This window comes from Lipotes vexillifer, unplaced genomic scaffold (assembly GCF_000442215.2).
Source record: "Lipotes vexillifer unplaced genomic scaffold, Lipotes_vexillifer_v1.1 scaffold64, whole genome shotgun sequence".
Taxonomy (NCBI): Eukaryota; Metazoa; Chordata; class Mammalia; order Artiodactyla; family Lipotidae; genus Lipotes; species Lipotes vexillifer.
This window is the reverse complement of record NW_006791024.1, coordinates 811550-831120: the sequence shown is the minus strand read 5'-3', so window position 1 is coordinate 831120 and position 19571 is coordinate 811550. Positions and strand designations below refer to the sequence as shown.

The 19571-nt window shown below is 36.1% G+C and overlaps 1 protein-coding gene across 3 annotated transcripts in view; it reads left to right on the top strand.

Annotated features, from left to right (window-relative positions):
- CDC42BPA (CDC42 binding protein kinase alpha) overlaps nucleotides 1-19571 on the top strand; it is a 270792-nt gene that overhangs the window by 160419 nt on the left and 90802 nt on the right. For all 3 annotated transcript variants that reach the window (XM_007464175.1, XM_007464176.1, XM_007464177.1), the window contains exon 14: nucleotides 16667-16914. In XM_007464175.1, coding sequence (XP_007464237.1) covers nucleotides 16667-16914 — 248 coding nt within the window. The remainder of the gene's footprint in view (nucleotides 1-16666; nucleotides 16915-19571) is intronic.

Below are 19571 nucleotides of genomic sequence, written 5' to 3'. Positions count from 1 at the left end.
TAACGAATATAAACGTATGAATTCTCAACAAAACACCAGCAAACCAAATCCAAAGCCATATTAAAAGGATTATAAACCATGGCAAAGTGGGGTTTATCCCAGGAATGCAAGGGTGGTTGAATGTAAAAAAATAAATCAATGTAATACATCACATTGAAAGAACCAAAGGGAGGGGGGAACTGCATGATCATCTTAATTGATGCACATAAGTCATTTCACAAAATTCAACATCCTTTCATGATAAAAACTCCCAGAAAACTAGGAATAGAAGGGAATATACTCAACATGATCAAAGGCATTTATGAAAAACCCATAGCTAACATCATACTCAATGGTGAATGACTGAAAATTTTTTCCCTGAGTTTAGGAATGAGACAAGGATGCCCATTTTCACCACTGCAATTAACAGTATGCTGGCGGTTCTAGCCAGAGGAATTAGATAAGAAAAGGAAATAGAAGGCATCCAAACTGGAAAAGAAGAAGTAAAACTACCTCTATTTGCAGATCACAGGATCCTATATTTTAAAACTCCAAAGAATACTACCAGTTTCGAATCCAGTATATAAGAACTTCAGAAGTCACCACTTTGTTCTAACAAGAAGTAAAAAGCTGAACAAATTGAAAAATCAACAACTCTTCTTAGACCTGTAAGAGAAGTAATATCACAGAACCAACTGCTGTCCTCCAAACTGGAGAGAGTGACAGGCAAATAGAGAGAATCACAGCTTATGAGATCAGGAACCCTTGTAGGAAATCAGTACCAGTGTAGGGAGACCTGAACTGTTATTGAAAAATTGCTAGAGGCTCAGTGCGGACAAGTTTGAGAGAGAAAAACTCCAGGGGAGCCTCGTCATTGGGGAGCCCTGACAGTTTCATCAGTTTTACATCCTGGAGCTCTACGAGGTTTTCACAGTGAATATCAGAGAAAAATCCCCTTGTACTAACAATAGGGGTAACAATTTTGAATGTGCCAGAGCATTCTGTTCTTCTTAACAAGGTCTATCTTCAGGAGAAACTCTTCAACCAGAATCTAACTTGCTGGGATTTTAGCAGACCTAACTGACTTGAGGGAAGGGAAATATTCAGCCCCAGCCCACTCTAGTCACCCTGTCAAAACAGGTAAGTGGGGGAGAGAAACTGACAAGGTTGTCTTAAGTTCACAGTCCAGAAGCACAGGCTCAATAACATACTGATATCCAATCTTAGGACTATAGAACACTTCCCCTCCCACCACAGTTTGCAACCACATTACTAATAGCCTATTTACAGCAGTTCCTTTTACCCAGTACATCATGTTCACCTATCAACAAAAAATTACAAGACATACTGAAAGGCAAAAAACACAGAATAGAGCAAACATCACAGCCAGACTCAGGGATGTTGAAATTATCAGGCCAGGAATTGAAAACAACTGTGATTGATATAATAAGGACTTTAATGAAAAAGTAGAGAGCATGGAAAAATAAATGGGCAGTGTAAGCAGAGAGATGTAAATTCTAAGAAAGAACCAAAAAGAAATGCTAGACATGAAACATATTGTAACAGAATGAAGAATGCCCTTTATGAGCTTTTAGTACACTGGATACAGCTGAAGAAAGAATCTCTGAGCTTGAGGATATCAAAATAGGACTGCCAAAACTGAAAAGCAAAGAGAAAAAAGTGAAAAAACAGAAAAGAATATCCAAGTATTGTGAAACATTTACAAAAGTTGTACCATACGTATAATGGGAACACTAAAAGGTGAACAGAGAAAGGAACAGAAGAACCATTTGGAACAATAATGACTGAAAATTTCCCCCAAATTAATGTCAGACACTAAACCACAGATCCAGGAAGCTCAAAGAACACCAAAGAGGATAAATACCCAAAAAATTACACCGAGACATGCCACTTTCAAATTATAGATAAAGATAAAAATCCTGAAAGCAGTCAGAGGTAAAAAAAATACCTTACCTGTAGAAAATATAAGGTAAGAATTACATTTGACTCTTCCTCTTCATGCAAACAAGAAGAGAGTGGAGTGAAATATTTAAAGTGTTGAGAAAAAAAACCTATCCACCTAGAATTTTGTACTTTGAGAAATTATCTTTCAAAAGTGAAGGAGAAATAAAGACTTCCTGAGACAAAGATTTCAGGGAATTCGTTTCCAGTAAACCTGCCATGCAAGAAATGTTAAAAGAAGTTCTCCAGAGAGAAGGAAAATGATATAGGTCAGAAACTCAGATCTACATAAAGAAAGAAAAAGCATCAGAGAAGGAATACATGAAGGTAAAATAAATAAAAGCTTTTATTTTTCTTATTCTTAATCTAATAGATGAAATGTTCAAAATAATAGCAGCAATGTATTCAATTATATATTCTTATATATATGCTTATGTCTGATTACATGTATATATAAATATGCTTATGTGTGCTTATGTGTAACTGAAATGAATGACAGCAATTATACAAGGGATAGGAGGCAGGAATTAGGGTTATTTCATTTTACGGTACTTGCACTATCCATGAAGTGGTAGAGTGTTATTTGAAACTGGACTTGGATTGGTTATAAATGGATATTGCAAACTGTAGAATGACCACTTAAAAAAGGAGTTCAACTGATATGCTCAGAATGGGGAGAAAGTTGAATCATATAAAATGCTTAATTAAAACCACAAAAGAAAGGGACTTCCCTGGCAGTTCTGTGGTTGAGACTCTGTGCTTCAAATGCAGGGGGCATGTGTTCAATCCCTGGTCGTGGACTGAGATCCCGCATGCCGCATGGCGTGGCCAAAAACAAGGGGAAAAAAAAAACCAGCAAAAGACAGAAAAGGTATGGAAGACAAAAATAGATACAAAGAAAGGAGCAATAAATAGAAAGCAGTAGCAAATACAATAGATATTAATCAAAAAACATCAACAATCGTTTAGAATGTCAATGGTCTAAGTATACCAATTACAAAACAGATTATGTCAGATTGGATCAAAAAACAGTATCTAACTACATGTTGTCTAAAAAGTCCACTTTAGGTATAGAGGCACAAATAGTTGTTCCTCAGTATCCATGGGGCGTTGGTTCCATGCCCTCTCCACACCCCATGGATACCAAAATCTGCACACGCTCAATTCCCTTATATAAAATGGTGTAGTACAGTCAGCCCTCTGTATCCATGGATGCAGAATTCGTGGATACAGAGGCCAAGTGTCTAGATTAAGAGTACAGGCATACCTTGTTTTATTGTGCTTTGCTATATTGTACTTTGCAGATATTACAAACTGAAGGTTTGTGGCACCCTGCATCGAGCAAGTCTGTCAGCACCATTTTTCCAATAGCGTTTGCTCACTTCATGATTTTATGTCACATTTTGGTAATTCTCACAGTATTTCAAATTTCTTCATTATTATATTTGTTGTGGTGATCTGTGATTATTGATCTTTGATGTTACAATTGCAAGAAGATTGCAACTCGCTAAAGGCTCAGATGATGGCTAGCATTTTTAGCAATACAGTATTTTTAAAATTAAGGTGTGTACTTTTTTTTAGACATAACGCTACTGCACACTTAATAAACTAGAGTATAGTGTGAATACAACTTTTATATGTACTGGGAAATCAAAAAATTCATGGGATGCACTTTATTGCAATATTCACCTTTTTGCAGTAGTCTGGAACTGAACCCACAATATCCCCAAGGTATGCCTGTAAGTGGATGGAGAAAGATATACCATGATAACACTAATCAAAAGAAAGTGGAAGTAGCTGTATTAATTTCAGACAGGGTGGAATTTGGAGTAAGGAAAGTTTTTGGAAATAAAGAAGGGCATTGCTGTTCACCAAGAAGATGTAGCATACTTAATGTGTATGTGTGTAACAACATAGCATCAAAATGCATGAGGCAAAACCCGACAGAAGTGCAGAGAAAAAGAGATGAATTCACTGTCATAGTTGGGAACTTCAGCACCCCTCTATCAGAAATGGACAGATCCAGAAGGCAAAAAAGATCAGTAAGGACATAGTTGAACTCAACATCCATCATCAATCAAGCGGATGTAAGGACATCTATACACTGCTTCACCCAACAACAGCAGAATACACGTTCTTCTCAAGCTTACATGGAACGTCCACCAAGATAGACCACATTCTGGGCCATAAAACAAACCTTAAGAAATCCTTAACAAATTGAAAAGAACAGGGAATCATACATTGTCTGCTCTCAGACCACAATGGAATTAGACTAGATGTCAGTAACAAAAAGATAGCTGGAAAATTCCAAAATACTTGGAATTAAGGCACCACCCTTATAAAAAACACATGAGCCAAAGAAAATATCTCATGAGAAACTTAAAAATATTTTGAACTAAATGAAAATGAAAACACAAATTGTCAAAATTTGTCAGATACAGTGAAAGCAGTGCTTAGAGGGAAACTTGTGGCATTGAATGCATATATTAGAAAAGAAGAAAGATCTAAGATTAATTGTCTTAGCTTCTACCTTAAGATACTAGAAAGAGAAGAGCAAATTAAATCTAAAGTAAACAGAAGAAAAATAATAAAAATTAGAGCAGAAATCCATCAAATTGAAAACAGGAAACCAATAGAGAAAAATCATTGAAACCAAAGCTTATTCTTTAAAAAGGTCAATGAAATGGATAAGCCTCTATCCAGGCTAATTAAGAAAAAAAGGGGTCCCTTATCTATTTTTGAGAGAAATCATATTAACAAGTTTTCTAGTATGAAACTATTCTTACATTCTGGGAATCAGTTGCTCATATAAATAACTGAATTTCAATACAGCAATGGATTTCAAATGTTAACATTTTATTAACAATTTTTGCTGTTAAATGTATCAATATATTGAGATGAGTCTGGTTTTATTATTTGGTGTTTTGATCGGGTTTTGTTTCAGGGTTATCTTAATTTTATATAAAGTAGAGTAAAGCTTTCTTTTTTTCTCTGTGCTCATAGAAATAAACTCTTCCTTGAAATCTGAAAAAATTCTCTTGTAACACATTCTTTGTTATTACATAGTAGCTTCTCAGTGCTTTATTTTATTGTTGATTTGAGACAATTTGGTCACTTATATTTTTCCAGTAAAAATGTCTTTCAAACAGATTTTCAAACTTACAAGTTTGAATACCTTATATAAATTTAATAATTCCCTTGGAAACTTGAAAAGAAGGGGAATTACCTATCAATATAGTTCATATTATTTCATATATTTATAATTACCTTCACACTATAATTCTTTTAAAATTTTTCTTCTCTTTTCTGTGGTAAATATTTTTGCACAGAATATGCTTAATCTGTGTTTTGCCTGCTGTACACTCTGCTATATCTTTAAACCTTTGATTGTAAAATAAAACACAAATACAAAGAAAAAAAGAAAAGAGAGACAGGACACTACTAGTATCAGATATGAAAGACAGGACATCAGTATGCAACCCATGTACATGAAAAGGCTAATAAAGGAATACTATGAACAATTAATTCTTTGCCTACAAATTTGATAACCTAGATGAAATGGACCAATTCCTTCAAAGACACAGCTCCCATAACTAACCAAGGAGAAATAAATAATCTGAAACGGCTCTGTCTGTTAAAGAAATTGAATCAACAGTTAATAATCTTCCAGAACAGAAAGCACCAGGCCCAGATGTATTCACTGGTGAATTCTACCAGACATTTAAGGAAGAAATCATGACAATTCTCTACAGTTGCTTTCAGAAGATGGAAATAGAGGAAATACTTCTTAACTCATTCTATGATGCAAGAATTATGCTAATACCAAAACCAGACAAAGACATTACAAGAAAAGAATGAAAGCCTCATAGACATAGGTGCAAAAGTCCTCAAAAAATATTAACAAATTGAATCCAACAATATATAAAAAGAATTATACACCACAACCAAATGGGATTTCATCCCATGTACACAAGGCTGGTTCAGCATTTGAAAGTGAATTAATGTAATGCATCACTGATGTGATAAAAATCACATGATTGGGCTTCCCTGGTGGCGCAGTGGTTGAGTCCGCCTGCCGATGCAGGGGACACGGGTGCATGCCCCAGTCTGGGAAGATCCCACATGCCACGGAGTGGCTAGGCCTGTGAGCCATGGCCACTGAGCCTGCGTGTCCGGAGTCTGAGCTCCACAATGGGAGAGGCCAAAACAGTGAGAGGCCCGTGTACAGCAAAAAAAATTTAAAAATTGAAAAAAATCACATGATTGGGGCTTCCCTGGTGGCGCAGTGGTTGAGAGTCCGCCTGCCGATGCAGGGGACACGGGTTCGTGCCCCGGTCCGGGAGGATCCCACATGCCGCGGAGCGGCTGGGCCTGTGAGCCATGGCCGCTGGGCCTGCACGTCCGGAGCCTGTGCTCCACAATGGGAGAGGCCACAACAGTGAGAGGCCCGCGTACAGCAAAAAAAAAAAAAAAAAAAAAATCACATGATCATATCAGTAGATACAGAAAAAGCATCTGACAAACTCTAATACTCATTCATGATAAAAACTCAGTAAACTAGGAATAGAGGGGAACTTCCTCAACTTGATAAATAATACCTATCAAAAAACCTAAAGTAACATCATACTTAATGAAGAGAATCTTGAAGCTTTTTCATTAAGATCAAGAACAAAGCAAGGATTCTTCCTCTCACTACTCCTTTTCAACATCATGATGTATGTCTTAGCTAATGCAATAAGACAAGAAAACAAAAAAGAAGTATACAGATTGGGAAAGATGACATAAAACTGTCTTGGTTAGCAGATGATATGATTGTCTATGTAGAGAATCAAAAAACTTAACAAAAAGACTCCTGGAACTAGTAAGGTGTTTATAGCAAGGTTGCAGGTACAAGATTAATACACAAAAGTCGGTCACTTTCTTATATACCAACCATGAATAAGTGGAATTTGAAATTTAAAACTCAGTACTATTAACATTAGCACCCACAAAAATGAAATATTGAAGTATAAATATACCAAAATATGCATAAGACCTGTACGGGGGAAACTATAAAACTCTGATGAAAGAAATCAAAGAAGAACTAAATAAATGGAGAGATATTCCACGTTCATGGATAGGAAGACTCCGTATTAGGTGTCTTATAAGATGTCAGTTCTTCCCATCTTCAACTACAGATTTTTTATTTATTTATTTATTTTTTTTGTGGTGCGCGGGCCTCTCACTGTTGTGGGCTCTCCCGTTGTGGAGCATAGGCTCCAGACGCGCAGGCTCAGCGGCCTTGGCTCACGGGCCCAGCCGCTCTGCGGCATGTGGGATCTTCCCAGACCGGGGCACGGACCCATGTCCCCTGAATCGGCAGGCGGACTCTCAACCACTGTGCCACCAGGGAAGCCCCTTCAACTACAGATTTAATGCAGTACAAGTCAGAATTGCAGCAACTTCTTTTGTGGGTATCAACAAACTAAGCCTAAAGTTTATATGGAGAGGCAAAGACCCAGAATAGCCAACACAATAGTGAAGGAAAAAAAACGTAGCTGGAATACTGACTTCAAGACTTATATAAAACTGCAGTAATTAAGACAGTATGGTATTGGCAAGAGACTATACAGATAAATCATCTTTGACAAAAAGCAAAGGCAATATAATGGAGCAAAGATATACTTTTTAACAAATAGTGTTAGAAGAACTAGACATCAATGCAAAAAGAAAATTGAATCTAGACACAGAACTTACACCCTTCACAAAAATTAACTCAAAATGGATCACAGACCTAGACGTAAAACACAAAACTATTAACACTCCTACACGATAACGTAGGAGAAACCTAGATAATCTTTGGTATGGTGATGACTTTTTACTTTTAGCACCAAAGGCACAATCCATGAAATAAAGAATTACTATGCTAGATCTCACTGAAATTGAAGTCTTCTGGACTGTGAAAGTCACGGCCAAGAATGAAAAGACGAGGCACAGACTGCAGGAAAATGCAGACATATCTGATACAAAACTGTTATCCAGATATTCAAAGAATTCTTAAAACTCAATGAGAAAACAAACAACCGCAGGGTTGCATGATCAGCATATAGTAATTAGTTGTGTTCCTATGTCAGCAATGAACAATCCACAATGAAATTAAGAAAGCAATTATAGTTACAATAGCATCTAAAAGAATGCCTTGGAATAAAATTAACCAAGAATGTTGTGCACTGAAAGTTATAAAACATTGCTGAAAGAAATTAAAGGATACCTAAAATAAAGATATCCCATGTTTATGAATAGGAAGACTTAGTATTGTTCAGATGTAGTTTTACCAAAAGTGATGTACAGGTTCAATTCAATCCCTATTATCAACAGCCCCTTTTGCAGAAATGGAAAATATGAGCCTCAAATTCATGTGGAATTGCCCCAAATAGCCAAAAAACTTGAAAAAGAAGGCCAAAGTTAGAAGACCCAAACTTCCCAATTTCAAAACTTATTACAAAATTACAGCAATAAAAAGAATATGACACTGGCATAAGAATATAGACCACTTGAATAGAATTAAGAGTCCAGAAATAAACTCGTGTATCTATAGCCACAATTGATTTTTGACATAGGTACACATAGGTACTAAATCTGTTCAGTATGGAAAGAATAGTTCCTTCAACTCATGTGCCAGACAGCTGGATTTCTGCATGCAAACAAATGAATTTGGACCCCTACCTTACACCATATTAAAAAATTAACTCAAAATGGATCAACAACTTACATATAAGAGCTACAACCATAAAACTCTTAGAAGAAAACATTGGGGTAAATCTTCATGACCTTGGGTTTGGAAGTAGATTCTTAAGTCACAGAAAGCATAAGCAACAAAACAAAAAATGGGTAAATTAGACTTCATCAAAATAAAAACTTATTTGTATTGCATCAAAGGATATTTTTAAGAAAATGAAAAGATAACCTAAAGAATGGAAGAAACCATTTGTAAATCAAATATCTGATAAGGATTTGATATCCAGAATTTATAACAAACTCCTACAACTTAACAGAAAGATAAACTGCCCAATCAAAAAATGGGCAATAACTTGCATAGACATTTCTCCAAAGAAGATATATTAGTAGCCAATAAGCACATGAAAAGATGTTCGACATCATTAATTATTAGGGAAATGGAGTTAAAAGCACAAGATACCACTTCATACCTACTAAGATGGCTAAAATTAAAAACAAAAACAAAATAAGTGCTCGCAAGAATATGAAAACAATTGGTGATTCCTCAATAAATGTAGAATTACCATATGACCGAGTAATTCAACTCCTAGTTATATACCCCAAAGAATTTGTAAGCAGGGACTTCAAACAGACTCTTGTACACCAGTGTAAAACATTAGTAAAACAGCCAAAAAAGGTATAAACAGCCCAAGTGTTCATCAACAGATAAAGGAACAAAATGTGGCAAGTACATATGATGGAATATTATTCAACCATAAATGGGGTGAAGTTCTGATATGTCCTGCAACATGGATGAATATTGAGAACATTATGCTAAGTGAAAGAAGCTAGACAAAAGGGGACAAATATTATATGATTCTACTTATATGAAATATCTAGAATAGACAAATTCATTTGAGATAGAAAGTGGAATAGAGATTACCAGGGGCAGGGTAGAGGGGATAATGGGGTGTTTATTCCTTAATGGTTACAGAATTCTCTTTGAGAAGATGAAAAAGTTTTAGAAATTACAGTGTTGATGGTTGCACAACATTGTGAATGTAATACCACTGAATTGTACATTTAAAATGGTTAAAATGGCAATTTTTTGTTATATATGTTTTACCACTTTAAAATAATGTAGTATACCAAAAACTATTGAATTGTTCACTTTAAAATGGGTCATTAGTATGGTATGTGAATTATATCTTAGTAAAGCTGTTTTCTTTTTTTTTTTTTTGGCCACACCGCACGGCATGTGGGATCTTAGTTCCCCCACCAGGGATCAAGCCCTCGCGCCCTGCAGGGGAAGCAGCACAGAGTCTTAACCACTGGACCGCCAGGGAAGTCCCCCAAAGCTGTTTTCTTTGGTACGTCATTTGCCTGTGTGCAAGGATTTTCATAAGATGAAGTCCTAGAAGCAGAATTATCAGGTCAAAGGGGATATTCTGATAGATATCACTGGAGGGCACTCCTTCACATTATATTAATTTACACTCCTGCCAACAGAGTGTGTGCTATCAAACCTTTTCCTCTCTGCCATCCTGCTACGCGAAACATGGAAACTTGGTTTTCTTTTACTTCACATTTCTCCAATTACGAGTGAGGCTGAATATCCATTAAAACACATTGTGATATTGTGATTTATTATAAGAAATATATGTTTGGTCTTTGGCCCCGTTTCTGGCACCGAGCTCCTGAAACCCTTGTAATTTCCTATGTTATAAGAACACTAAGAGCATCTCTTGTTCTAATATTTGTCTTTGACCCTGTTCCTGACACAGGGCCCCTAAAACCCTCATAAATTCCTAAGTGATAAGAGCACTAGGAACATCTTTTGTTCTATTAAGGTGACTCTGGGTGGGCTCCCGGATGGCTCCTGGATGGGGGCTTGGAGCCAGCAAAACCAAACCATGATCAGAAGCTTAGAATTTTCAGTTTTCACTCTGTGTATCTCTTCATCTAGCTGCTCATCTGTATCCTTTATCATATCCTTTAATAAACTGGTAAATGTCAGTAAGTATTTCCCTGAGTTCTGTGATCCACCCTAGCAAATAGGTGGACTCTCAACCACTGCGCCACCAGGGAAGCCCCATGACTTTTTGAACTATGGTTTTCTCAGGGTATATGCCCAGTAGTGGGATTGCTGGGTCATATGGTAGTTCTGTTTTTAGTTTTTTAAGGAACCTCCATACTGTTCTCCAGAGTGGCTGTATCAATTTACATTCCCACCAACAGTGCAAGAGGGTTCCCTTTTCTCCACACCCTCTCCAGCATTTATTGTTTCTAGATTTTTTGATGATGGCCATTCTGACCTGTGTGAGATGATATCGCATTGTAGTTTTGATTTCTTGGTTAATATTTTGTGTTTTAAACATTAATACAGCTATCATTTCTTGTCTGGATAAATATGTAATGTTCTGTCTGGTTTTCCTGGGCTTTTTTCCCCCTAGTTGAAAAAAAATTTTTTTCTTCATATTGTAGTCAGAATAGTAGTTTTAAAGTCTTTTAGTTTTGTGCTTAAAATCCTTTCATGGTACCACTTTTCTTTTCAGAAGAGGCTCAAACTTTGTAACATAGCTTTTACCTTATGAGGTCCTTGCTGTTCGAGATTTTAACTTACTATTTGGGTTTCCCTGCTCATACATCAGGTTTTCTCTAGTATCTAGACTTTTGTACATGTTGCCAGCAATATTCTATGCTCAGGTCTCAATTTAGATATAACTTCCTGTGGGTATCTTTCCTTCTATGGTTCTTCCTTCCACTGGGCCCTCTCCTCTCTGTTAGATATACCTCCCCTCTCCCCTATTGACTTTACTTGAGAAAGGCTGTTTTTTAAAAAAAGTACTTTCCAGTTGTTGCAATCATATACCACAGGAGTTTTTTTACCCTGTTGTATTAGTTTGCTAGAGCAGTTGTTACAAATACCCACAAACTGGGTGGCTTAAAAAACAGGAATTTATTGTCTCAATTATGGCAGTAGAAATCTGAAATCAAGGTGTTTGCAGAGTTGGCTTCTGATGGTTTGCTGGCAGTGTTTAGCGTTCCTTGGTTTGTAGATGTATCACCCTGATTTCTGCTTTAATCTTCATATGATGTTCTCAATGTGTGCGTGATTCTGAGTCTAAATTTCTTCTATTTATAAGGATACAGTCATATTGGATTAGGGCCTACACTGATGACCTCATTTTAAGTTGATTACCTCTGTGAAGACCCTATTTTCATTTTCTTTTTTTTTCAGGCTTTTTGAAGTACAAATGACAATTTAAAATTATATGTATTTAAGGTGTAAAACCTGATATTTAGATATATGTATACATCGTGAAATGTTTACCACAATCAAGTTAATTAACGTGTCTGTCACCTCAGTTACCTCCTTCCTTCTATCTTCCCTCTCTCCCTCCCTCCCTCCCTCCCTTCCTTCCTTCCTTCCTTTATTTTTTGGCTAAGAATATTTAAGATCCACTCTCTTAGCAAATTTCCAGTATGCAGTACAGTATTGTTAACTGTAGTTATCCTGCTTTACATTAGATCTCTAGAATTTATTTATCCTACATATCTGAAATTTGTGCCTTTTGACCAACATTTCCCCATTTCCCCTACCCCCTCAGCCCTTCGCAACCACTGTTCTACTCTCTGCTTCTAAGTGTTTGACTTTTTTAGATTCCACACATAAGTCAGATCATGCAGTATTTAAAGCCCTAGTTCTAAATATGGTCACATTCTGAGGTACTGGTGTTTAGTGCTTCAACATATGAATTTTGGAGGGACACAATTCAACCCTTAACCCTTACATTTCACTTGAGAGTGTGATATAAGCTTTTTCTCTGTTTGATTATTATGTGATTGTCACAAACATAATTTTAATGATTATAGAAGAATATCCACTTAGCCAGTTTCCTACTGTTAAATACACTTGGCCCTTCATATCCACAGTTTCCACATCTGCAGATACAGAGAGCCCATCGTTTGGGGTGGTGTCGGGGAGAAAATTCCAAAAGGCAAAATTCGAACTTGCCATGCCCTAGCAACTTTTACATAGCATTTGTAGATGATTTAAAGTATTTGAGAGTACGTTATATGCGAATACTACTCCATTTTATATATGGGACTTGAGCAATCGTAGATTTTGGTAATGGAGGGTAGACAGACCTGGAACCAATCCCCCCAAGCTGGCTGTATTTATTTTTCACTTTTGCAGTATAATAATTGCCATGGACGCTTTTATGTACTTCTTTTAGAACAGATACCTGGAAATGAAGTGGTCAGATCATTTTTAAGGCACTTGATACATGCCACAAATTTTTGCAAGTATGAGAGGCATTTCTTGCTTTCTTAGTAGATCATTTATTAATCATATTTTCTCTTTGTGAATTATCTCTTTAAGTCATTTGCCCATTTAATTTTGTAGTCTTAATGTTTTTCTTATCAATTCTTATAAACTCTTTGCATAGTAAAAATTGTACTGTTTATCTTCTCTGCAACTGTTTTACCAATTTATCATTTGCCCTTTAATTTTGGTCTTTTTTCTTTTTCAAATTATAGATGGTTTGTTTTTATTTTCCTCAATAGTTCTTCTATTGCTTCGAAACTTGGCTTGTCCTTCTTTTTACAGAGTTTCAGAGCTAAATATGTAATTCTGCTTTTTCCTGGATGTTTCTTTTGGGTTTAAAGATATTTAGTTCTAATCCATTTGGAGTTTGTTTTGCTAAATGGTATGATGTGAGAATCATTTTTTTCTTTAATTGCTAGTTTGTGGTTTCAATTCCATTAACTAATCACTGCTTTCCTCAGCGATTGACAGTATCTCACATATTGAATTAAATTATTTTGGGGTGGAGATCTACTACACTGATTACTTTATTAAAGATTTATAGTAGGGACTTCCCTGGTGGCACAATGGTTAAGAATCTGCCTGCCAGTGCAGGGAACACAGGTTTGATCCCTGGCCTGGGAAGATCCCACATGCCGTGGAGCAACTAAGCCTGTGCACCTCAACTACTGAGCCTGTGCTCTAGAGCTCGTGAGCCATAACTACCGAGCCCGCGTGCCACAACTAGTGAAGCCCATGTGCCTAGAGCCTGTGCTCCACAACAAGAGAAGCCACTGCAATGAGAAGCACGCGCACCGCAATGAAGAGTAACCCCTGCTCACTGCAACTAGAGAAAGCCCACATGCAGCAACGAAGACCCAAGGCAGCCAAAAATAAATAAATAAAAATAAATAAATTTAGAAAAGAAAAACAGTCTGCCTGCCAATGCAGGGGACACGGGTTTGGTCCTTGGTCTGGGAAGATCCCACATGCCACGGAGCAACTAAGCCCATGTGCCACAACTACTGAGCCCGTGCGCCACAACTACTGAGCCCACACGCCACAACTACTGAAGCCTGCGTGCTCTAGGGCCCGCGTGCCGCAACTACTGAGCCTGTGTGCTGCAACTACTGAAGCCCACACGCCTAGAGTCTGTGCTCTGCAACAAAAGAAGCCACTGCAATGAGAAGCCTGCGCACCGCAATGAAGAGTAGCCCCCACTCCCTGCAACTAGAGAAAGCCTGCGTGCAGCAACGAAGACCCAATGCAGACAAAAAATTTTTTTAAAAAAATTATAGTATATGTTAACATCTGAAAAGAACATTACCCTCTCTCCTTCTTTACTCTTCATTCTTTTTCAGGTTTTTCTTTGGTATTTTTACCAGTTTATTTTTGCCTGTGTGCTAGAACATTTGTCTCCATCTCTCACCCAGTATCACCTCCCACATTAAAAATTTTTAAATTAAATTTACAGGGAAGGTAATTTAAGAAACATTGAATAGATGTACATTCAATCTTCCCTTTCAAGTACTTGGTATTTTTCTATATTGTCTTCTTTAAATCTTTTATAAAGACTTGTAGTTTTTTCATATAATTCATACAAATTATTCACTGTTGTTATTACTTGTGTGTGTGCTAGTTGCTGGTGATTTTTGTTGGATCTATTAAAAAGAAATGAAAATTTTTTATTATTAACAATGAAAATTTTTACTATTATTGCTTATTCTACTGTCTAGAAGTACTGTGTGATTTATATTTATCTAATATGCAGTTGTTTTACTCAGCTTTATCAATTCCAACACTTTGCAGTGGATTTAGTTGCATTTTCTGAGCGAACAGTTATATTACATGGAAATGATCATGATTTTCAACTATTCATGTTTTGTAACTATTTCACATGTTACTTAGAATATCTAAAATCTAATATTAAATAAGAGAGATAATGGAAGACATCCTTTTTGTTGTTATTATTCCTGGATGTATCTGGTGTTTCACTAGAAAGTATTATTTTGTCTGATAGCTTGAAAGAGGTTATTTCTTAAGAGAATTACTGAACTCTTTTTTTTTTTTGTGGGACTTGGGGTAGTATTTTGGAATTGGTATTAGATTTTATCAAATACTTTTGGGCAGGGGTACTTACAGAGATTATCACATGGAGTTAATTTAAGTTTGCACAGTTATTAATGTTTGCGAATATTAAATTACCTTCAATACCTGTAATAAAACTTATTGTTTTGCAGTAGATTGTTCTTTTTTACCTGTGGCTTAATTTTGTTCCTCAGCATTTTATTTGGCTTTTTTACATTCTTATCAACTAGTGACATGAGTCTATAACTTTTTTTGGTGGTATCTTTGTGAGGTTTTGATTTCAAGGTAATTTTTGCTTGAAACTTCTAGTACATCTACTGCTATCCCAACAGACAAACTATACTAAAGTGAGCAGCAAACTAAAAGTGTCCTTTAGGTAATTAGAAAAATGAAAGAGTAGTACGATAAGTGGTTAGTGCTGCAGATGTTGATTTAGGCATCATTTTCATGGAGTTGCATAAGAGCAAGAACATGACTTGACATGGCTCTTCCCAGTTTCCGCCAAGCTTTGCATGTCAGGCTGACTCAGAAACCACTGGAAAATCTGGGTCCTGCATATGGTAGGCACTTCATAAGCAGTTTTGAGTAAGTGGTTAACATTACAGTGACTATCCCAGAAACATTTCTCAGGCCCACATTGATGCCTTTTTTTTTTTTTTTTTTTTTTAATTATAGACCTCAAATGTGAAGCTAGCATAGTTTTCTTTGGACTTTAAATCAAGGACGGTTACCAGTTTTCCTGCCCTTAATACTGACTTCAAAAAAGGCTACAGTGTCCTCCAGATCTTGATTCCTTGTTGTCACTAAACATAAACTTACAGGTTGTTTGGGTTTTAAAAGTTTTATTGTGGATCACCTGGGAAAATAGCATGTAACAAAGTGATAGAAAAGTTACTCAGGAAAAAGCTCAGGAAATCTTATAGTCATAACCTCTGTATGCTTCTGTTTACCTTAGCTACTACCTGGAAGAACCTTTGGGCATTACACTTTCCTTTCTCACTGATACCAAGAGTATATTTCAACCTCATTTCTAAAAAGATGTCTTTCAACCAAATTTCCCCTTCTTAAAGCCCTACCTAAATGTGAAGAGCTGTATCATGTTTTTCTAGAATAGATACAAAGATGTTAGATTAGACCTTTGTCATTTCTCCCCGGACCACTGCAGAAGCCTTCTTTCTCCCTTTTTGTGCATTCTAGCTCTGCCACTCCTCCCCCAATTTAATCTTTTAAAGACACAAATGTATTTATAACCTTTTATTAGTTCCACATCAGAAATAGAATGCAGTTAGATTTTTCCTTCACTCCATACACCAGCAATATTATGTATAAATTAGATATTTAAATGTAAAACAAATAATTATATAAGTACCAGCAGAAAATACAGATAAATATTTAGTCTTGGTGTGAAGAAGACTGTAAAATACAGCAATAAAGGAATACACACTTAGAAAAATATTGGTAACATATGGCAGGCAAAAGGTTAATAGCCTGAATAAAGAAAGTATTATTTTTATGTAATAATGTACAAAAATAATATTCAGTTATATTAAGTTCTTTATATTGTAGAAAGAGTTATTAGTTGATATTTTATTATTCTTACAGATTAATCTTTTATTATTACTTCTATAGCAAAAACAAATTAGTTACTCACCAGGAGTATGCAGCATAGAACATCAGCAAGAAATAACCAAACTAAAGACTGATTTGGAAAAGAAAAGTATCTTTTATGAAGAAGAATTGTCCAAGAGAGAAGGAATACATGCAAATGAAATTAAAAATCTGAAGAAAGAACTACATGATTCAGAAGGCCAGCAGCTTGCTCTCAACAAAGAAATTATGATTTTGAAAGACAAATTGGAAAAAAACAGGAGAGAGAGGTAAGAATCAAGTTATTTACTCCTCTAATAATTATTTATTGAATACCTGTTCGGTGTTAAGGACTGGAGATACATAGGCAATAAGCATATTCCAGTTCTCAAGAAGACCAAAGTCAAGATTGGTAAATAGAAAATTATATTACAGCATCATAGGAAAGCAAATGGGATAAGTATAGGAACACCCGTAGAAGGGGCACAAAAGATAACTTTGGTGTGTCTAGGTTTTTTGGACAAAACTATTTCTGAGTTAAGACCAAAGATGTAAGAAATATATAGCTGTGGAAGAATGTCCAGGCAAAGGTTAGCAGAATTTGCCAAGATCTAGAGGAAAAGGGTAGCATGGCACATTCAGAAAATGAAAGCTGTTCATTATGGTGGAAGCATAAAAAGAAAGATGAGTGGTGAGAAATGAGACTAGAAAGGAAAATAGTCATAAGACCATTGAAGGAAAATTGCATGATTATATCAATATTTATATTTTTGAAAGACCACTCTTGCTACTGTTTAGAGAATGGATTGGAAGGAGCAGACTGCAGATAGTAATCTAGCTGTGAGAGATGAGGTGGCTGGACCTTAGATATGATAGTGAAGATGGAGAGAAGTTTATGGATTCAGAAGGTCTACCGAGAAGACAGAACCTGGATGACATGATAACCAGATATGAGAAATTAGAAGCAGGAGAAATTGTCAGTGATACTCAAGTTTCTAGGTTTTAGGTAACTGAATGTATGTTATTGTCATTCTCAACTTATACTGGAAGCCTAAGTTTAATTTCAGTTTGGTCTGTTCGTTCAGCAAAAATTTTTAGAACCTGCTATGTGAAAGCACTGCTGTAGGCCCTGGAGGCATAACAGTGAACAGATAAAAATTCTCTCTCCTTATGGAGCTTTCCTTTAATTATGGTGAAAGACTATAAGCAAAATATAAATGAAATAAGTAAAATACAGAATATATAGGTAATGATATAGGATAGGTAATATATAGGTAGTGATAAATTCTAAGAACAAAAAGTAAGGCAGATGGATGGGGGCTATGAAGCTTTGAGGGGGAAAATTAAATTATATATATATATATATATATATATATGAATGAAATAACCAGGGAAAATTATACTGAGAAGGTGATTTCTCAGTAAGGACTGAAGAAAGTGGGGGAGATATCTATACAGATGTGTGAGAAGAACATTTTACATGAGGAACAAGAAGTGTGTTAAAAAAAGTAATGGGAAGACAAAACTATGGAGATAGTAAAAAGATCAGTGTTTGCAAGGATTGGGAGGAGGATGGGATGAATAGGCAGGGTACAGAGGATTTCTAGGGCAGTGAAACTACTCTGTATGAAACTGATAGGGGGTGTATGTCATTATACAACCTAATGTAAACTGCGAGGTTTTAGTGATAATGATGTGTCAAATGTAGGTTCATCAGTAGTAACAAACACACCACTCTGAGTATATGGGCAATCTCTGTATTTTCCTCTCAGTATTGCTTTGAACCTAAAACCTTTCTAAAAAATAAAGTCTGTTAAAATAATAATACTAAAGAAGAGGCCAATGTGGATGAAGCAGAGTTAAGGGGAAAGAATAGTGAGAGGTAGGTATGAGAGGTAATGGGGGCCAGATCATGTAAGGCTTTTTAAGTCATGTTCAGTGACTTACAATTTTTTACTCTCAGTAAAACCATGGCAGGGAAGCATTGCAGGATTTTGAGTGGAAAATGGACAAATACTGACTTGTGTTTTAACAGGATTATTCTGACTACTAGATTAAGAAAAGTCTGAACTAGATAAGAGAAAGAGCGGTGAAACCATTTAGAAGGCTATTGCAATCATCCAGGCAAAAGATAATGGTGGATTGGGCCTAGGGTGGTGGCAGAATTGGCTGTGAAAAATGTTCGAATTCCAATTTCTTTAAAAGGTAAAAATAATGATATTTGCTGATAGACTAGATATGGGGTAAGAAAGAAAGAGGGAAAATCAAGGATGGTGCTACAGTTTTGGGCCTTAGCAATTAGGAGAATATAGTTACCATTTAGAGAGGAAAACCACAGAAGAAGCATTTTGGGGATGGGAATATCAGGAGCTCATTTTAAACAAATTCTGTTTGAGGTGCTTTTTAGGCATCCAGGTGGAAATGTCAAGTAGGTCATCATACAGACTAGTCTGGATTTCAGGGCTAGAGATAAAATCCTGGGAGTATATATCACTCACATGATATTTAAAGGGGTGAGACTATATGAGATCACTTAGTGAATGAATATAGATGGAAAAGAAGTCCTAGGACTGCAACCTGGAGCACTCCAATCTTTAGAAGTTTGGAAATGAGAAAGAAACAGCAAAGTGGAGAGAGAAAGAGTGGTAAGAATGATAGGAAGATGACCAGGCAAATTTGGTGTCCAAATTTGGTGTTATGATGAATGCATATCAAATCTGTCTACATGTTAAATTAGATGAGGTCTAAATCAAATAAGATGAGGGCCATGTAATTGACAGTTGAGTTTAACAATATAAATGTCATTGGTGACTTTGATAAGAACAGTTTCAGTGGAACAGTAGTGGGCAGAAACCCCATAATGGATCCAAAGACTTGAAGGAGAACAATTGTAAGAACAAGCAGATAATAAAAGCAATGAGATAATAACTGGAGGAGAAATTTGTCT